The following is a 5,586-nucleotide window of genomic DNA, read 5'->3' as shown; positions in this document are numbered from 1 at the left end:
GCTACTGTATGGCTCATGGATCATGACTGTCATGGAAACCAAGCTAAAGACAATGCCCAGACATTCCATTCCATGGCAACCAAGAGCAGACTTTAGGTTGCCGACCCGTTCTAGAACTTGATTCTGCATGTCATACCAGTGTAGCTGAGGTGGTTTGGGGACCGCTTTCACAAGATGAGCAACATGATAACGGACAAAGCCTATAAGGGTAAAGTTGTTTTTGTTAGGTAAAAGAAAGTCTGTATAATTCCTCTGGAATATGTAGGGGTGGGACTTATGCCCACCTCCCCTGTTCTCTGTAAAGCGCATTGTGTTGCCTCTGTGTATGAAATGCGCTATACAAATAAAGCTTTGATTGATTAATTGATATAAAATCCCACCTGATGCCAATCAAGTGAAAAGCCAACCTGAGGAAGCCACAGAGTGAAACGCGTTGTTCGGCATATTTTTACATGAATTAAATCAATCAACTCTAACTCTCCTGGTGTGCGTGGGATCACTTCTAATAATCTAATTTATTGTCTTTGTACAATAAGAGCTCAAGTCCATGAATTCTCCCTCCGAGCAAGATCTGTGAAAGATCCTCTCTCATGGATCCAATTAGTTTCTTATTTTAAACTCAGCTCCTGTGGTCCCAGTTGTCCTTAACACACTGATGCTTACATAAATTACTTTTCATATTTTCAGGTCAGGAGGTGAAGAGATGTCTTGGATGAATGGCAATGCTCTATTACGTCTATTTCTTTTGATTGGAATAGATTGCAGCTGCTTATTGAGCTATATATTGTCAATGACCTAGTTTTTGTATAACAGCTCATATTTAAAGCAATACATTGCGATATTTGGACCTTTACAAACATGTCTGGTGTTAATTCTCCAATTAGATTTACTAAAAGTAAGCTGAATCGTCCAAACAGTCGTATATTGACATTTATTACCTTTTAAAACTCGCACCCCCGGGACGCAGCATTCAGTCAAAGTGCGCATGCGCAATGTTGTGCTTAAACAACACAGTAGTAGCTAACTATTCCGGTGTCTATGGATATCATGCGTTTTTTAGCTCAATGATATCATGACGGAGGTGAGAAAACCGAAACGAAACATCACGGAGGAAGCCAGAAAAAGAAAAAGACAATCTGATAATGTTACAACAGTATGACAGTGCACTTACTCGCAGAGCCTGTGGGGGCGCAGTTCCGAGAAAACCGGAGAAAACGCTATGTATTGCTTTAAAGGAGTAGCAAAGGGAAAAATCATGTTTAGCCCTGTTTTAAGGTTACTTGTGATCATATACAATGGTTCAGATCAAAAAGTTGACAAAACTAGCACTTTTGAGAAAGTTGATAATTGCTCTACCACCATTTAGGTCATACAATGGATGTGGGTGGGCACCGTGAAAAATTACTTACGGTAGCTATTGTTATTGTTTATGTTGCTAGGCTACCTAGTTTGCGGAAGTTTACACACGTAGGTGCTGCGACTAAATAGTTCTATGTTAAATATTTAAAAAAAACTTTCCAGATGAACTAGAATCTTACTTTATGGCGAATTATATGTCAGAACGTCAACTAACACCTCGATGAGTTTCTTGTCTTTTAAATTGAGAGTTTAACATGTTATTTGAATGATTTTTCACGGTGCCCACCCACATCCATTGTTTTGTCAACGTTTTGATTTGAACCATTGTATATGATCATAAGTAACCTTAAAACAGGGCTAAACATGATTTTCCCCTTTACTATTCCTTTAATGCTAAGACTTTCATTATATCATTATACTATTTTCTTCATTATACAAGACATGATCCAGGCCAGTCCTACAAAGGCCAAGGTCTTTATGAGGCAAGTATTTTTAATAGAGCGGTCAGTCAGGTCACACAAACACAGACACACACAGACACAAAGAACACAAACACACACACACACACATACACACACACTGAGCATGTAATTGAGGTTAACTAGGCACATACTATAAGTAAACACCAAAAAAGCAACACACAACACAGAGCGTGGTCTAGTTTCACTGTTGTATAACGTATTTTCTTTACTGTTGCTAATTAAGGCTTATTTTGTGATGTTTGAAAATAGACATAGAGGCTGATTGTAGACCATTCATGCCTAATAAGGAAAATGATATACAGTAAGTACAGCCCAAAATGTCAGTTAGGCAATTGAACTGGATTGAATAAAAAATATTACGGGTATTGTCTTTTCACAAATGAATATCATATAATATCACAATACCATATATGATTAATAGATGACATGAGTGACACACTAATAACACCAGTGATTATCACAGAAACAGTCATATGATACATCATTTATAACGTGGCATCTGATCCCTTTCTCAAACAATATAACAAAATGGCAACAACTCACAATCAGGCATGATAAGACAATATAAGCGTTATTTTCCCCCGACGGGAAAATGGTGTCCGATATCATATTCTGCTGCATATCAAAACACGTTTGTTTTGAAACAAGTTGGATTGCATCATCAGAAAGGGTTTGAAGCTTGTGACCAGTATTGTGGTTGTGGAAAACATGTTTACACTAGGCTGAGGGTCTCAAAAGAGGTTGGCAAGGGGCCTGAAAATGTCCAAGTCACTATGTTCCCAAAATCATGGACCCAGAGAGGAAGCATGAAAATCCGCCCTCTCTGGCCCTGTGAACGTCCCCCTCCTAGACATGGGAGAAGCTATGCACCCTGCTGTGCTGCAGGGCATGAACGCTGAGGGACTTTCATGTAGGCCTACCCTTGTCCTCCTGACACCGTGTCACCGTGTCACCGTGACGCATTGGAATCACACTAGAAACGAGACACCTAGATCCAACACTGTTGGGTTGGGTTCAATTGTCTATCATGATCACAGTACTTAACCGCTCTATAGAATAATGTCGTCACAGCGTAGGTGGGATTAAAGCCCAGCCACTGTCTCAGGTTTACAGAAACCTGGCCTTTAAAAAGATGATCCCTGAGATGCCATCAACTATGCACGTCATGGATCGAAGTCGTCACTCCACTGTTCTATGAGGTCTTGAGGTGACCCAACCACACCCATACACTCTGTATCACATGCTGTAGTAGTGTGGTGTTGGTGGGAAGAGGCCATTGTTCTGGAGTATCTAAGAATGCTGCCTCGCCTCTGTCGGTCTCTTTTCAGTACTTCCTGTTGCCATTTCTTCCTTGCCATTTCCACTTTACTAAATCTAAATCTGCTGCTTGCTGGCTGACTGACAGGACACAGACAAAATTAGACTCTTTCAATAGAAAGCAATTTCTCATCCATGCCCCAAAGGGCTCATTCATATGCAGTGGTATTTTGACCATTAATTATACAGTGGTCCTAATTTCAGTCACAGCAATAAATGAAAATATGTATCTGGGCAGAAGCACCGAGATTAATACTTCATTACACAGCTGAATTTAAAATTGTTTTCTGGAGTGATATTACAATATGAGCCACACACAAGTATGAGTGGGCCCCAGTGCAAGCTATTATGACGGGCCCTATAGTGTACGCTACTAGTTACGAATACACACACACCATTAGGCATATGCAAATGTATATATTTTACTGACAATATGTTGGATTTTACAGTTGAATTCGTTACGTGGGCTATATTATATTATATACGATATTACCAAAGTAGAGATTCGTAGAGAAAGCTATCGGAACCACGGATAGCGCTGTGACACGTGCTAACAAACAGACAAAACCAAATCAACAACAATAACAACAACAAAATCAAATAAACCAACTGTAGCTGGAATCTTTATGGGCCCTCTCCCTCCACGAGCCCCAGTGCGACCGCACCGCCTGTGCTGTCTATATAAACACCCCTGGGAATCGTCTTTTCCCTCTGAGTGGGTTGATGCTGCATGTTTTCCACCATATACCCAATAGGCACGTTTGCTGGTCGGAACAAGGGGGAGAATTCAGAAGAAAAGAAGCCCTCCCACGGGCCCTCACTCCATTGGCTGAGAGGCGTGATGTCACGGATGGGGCTGGCCTATAAAAAGAGACTCTCATACACAGACAGCAGAACACAGAAAAGCACTCTCACTATAGGCCTACTAGTAACGGGGCACAGGCTCCACAGCTCCACAGCTCAAAACGGCATCAAACTCTGTGCCTTGCAGACTGCCACAGTCCTCCGTGGATTTACCCAGCAGCACCCAGGATAACTCTTCTCTCAAGATGTGCAGAGGACTGGAATCACTGCCTATCTCCTGTCTGGAGAGGTGAGTTTCATGATACATGTCCATCCTGCGGGAGTGTACAGATAATGTTGTACTAGATGGGAAAACTGAGATATAGTTATCATTCTGGAGTGCCTGTTTTTCTAAATCACCTGTTTCTTATGTTTGCAGGGCCAAGGAACTCAAAGCTGTCTTTGGACGTTTACTGCACAAGTCAGATCTTAGTATCTTGGGACACACGCACAAGACTGAAAACATGAGGTGTGTTAAATTCAGCAGCAAACGATACCTTACTTAAACAGAGATATTACTGTTACATTATACAGAATTATACCTTATTGTGTATTTCATTGACTGGATAAACTAACCGGCTTTTTTTCTTGACAGGTTGAATGTGAATGAGCCTTTAAAATGGGGGGAATCATTTGAGAATCTACTGTCCAGTCACAGTAAGTACAGTTGGACTGTTTTCATTAGACATATTCTACAGTAGAGAGCTTCAAACTTTGTGTGAAGGCTCGTTTATTTGATATTTTTTATTTGATATTTTTTGGATGTTAACATGTAGCCCTCATCTTGTGTTCCAGATGGACTGTGTTTATTCCGAGCCTTTCTGGTGATAGAGTTCAGTGAGGAGAACCTGGCCTTCTACCTGACTTGTGAGGACTACAGAGGAACCAAGACCTCCAAGCTATCAGCCAAGGCCAAGAAGATCTTTGACGAGTTCATCTGCACTGATGCACCAAGAGAGGTAAATAAAGATACCAGCCGCTTAGCGCCTCGCCAGATGTACAATATGCAGAAAATAGAAACGTATGCTTCTTCAGCTACTCACAGAGCAAAAGCTAATCGGCACATTTTGTCCCGTCCTCAGGTCAACCTCGACCACCAGACCAAAGCCATAACCAAAGCTAACCTGGAGCATCCTACCTCGTCCTGTTTCGACCTGGCCCAGGGCAAGATCTACTCACTGATGGAGAAAGACTGCTACCCTCGCTTCCTGAAGTCCCCCGCCTACCTGGAGCTCAGCAGGCAGGCTAAGACTGGCTAGGGGCTCCTCTGCCGACGGTGGGTGGGACACAAGCAGACGTCGACGACGAGGAAATGAGTAGTCAGTGAAGCACTGGCTGTATGAGCACACCGGGCCCACACACAGGGCACTGCTGCTGCTCCGCTGTGGAGAATTACTTTCTAACACCCGGGTTCGAGGACCCGAACCCCTTTGCTGAGGGACTGAGGGGTTACTGGAGTCAGAACTGGAAGGTATTTCATACCTGAGGAGCCTTGACTTTAGCCACGGGAAATCATAGTTTTCAGAAGGACCTTGAGGTCCTGACATCTCAGACAACACAATGAAGAGATGCATCTTGAGATTTA

General features: G+C 42.3%; 1 protein-coding gene across 1 annotated transcript; it reads left to right on the top strand.

Moving 5' to 3' along the window:
* Positions 1-4,207: 4,207 nt before the first annotated feature.
* rgs5b (regulator of G protein signaling 5b) lies at positions 4,208-5,260 on the top strand (the record flags this gene model as incomplete). The annotated part of the gene is made up of 5 exons (XM_084458388.1): positions 4,208-4,251; positions 4,381-4,470; positions 4,597-4,658; positions 4,797-4,960; positions 5,084-5,260. 5 exons carry the CDS (start codon positions 4,208-4,210, stop codon positions 5,258-5,260), a joined length of 537 nt encoding a protein of 178 aa, XP_084314514.1.
* Between the last annotated feature and the right edge of the window lie 326 nt (positions 5,261-5,586).

This window comes from Borostomias antarcticus (assembly GCF_949987555.1).
Source record: "Borostomias antarcticus genome assembly, chromosome: 24".
NCBI lineage: Eukaryota > Metazoa > Chordata > Actinopteri > Stomiiformes > Stomiidae > Borostomias > Borostomias antarcticus.
The sequence above is the reverse complement of the archived record's forward strand: the minus strand, read 5'-3'. Positions and strand labels throughout refer to the sequence as shown.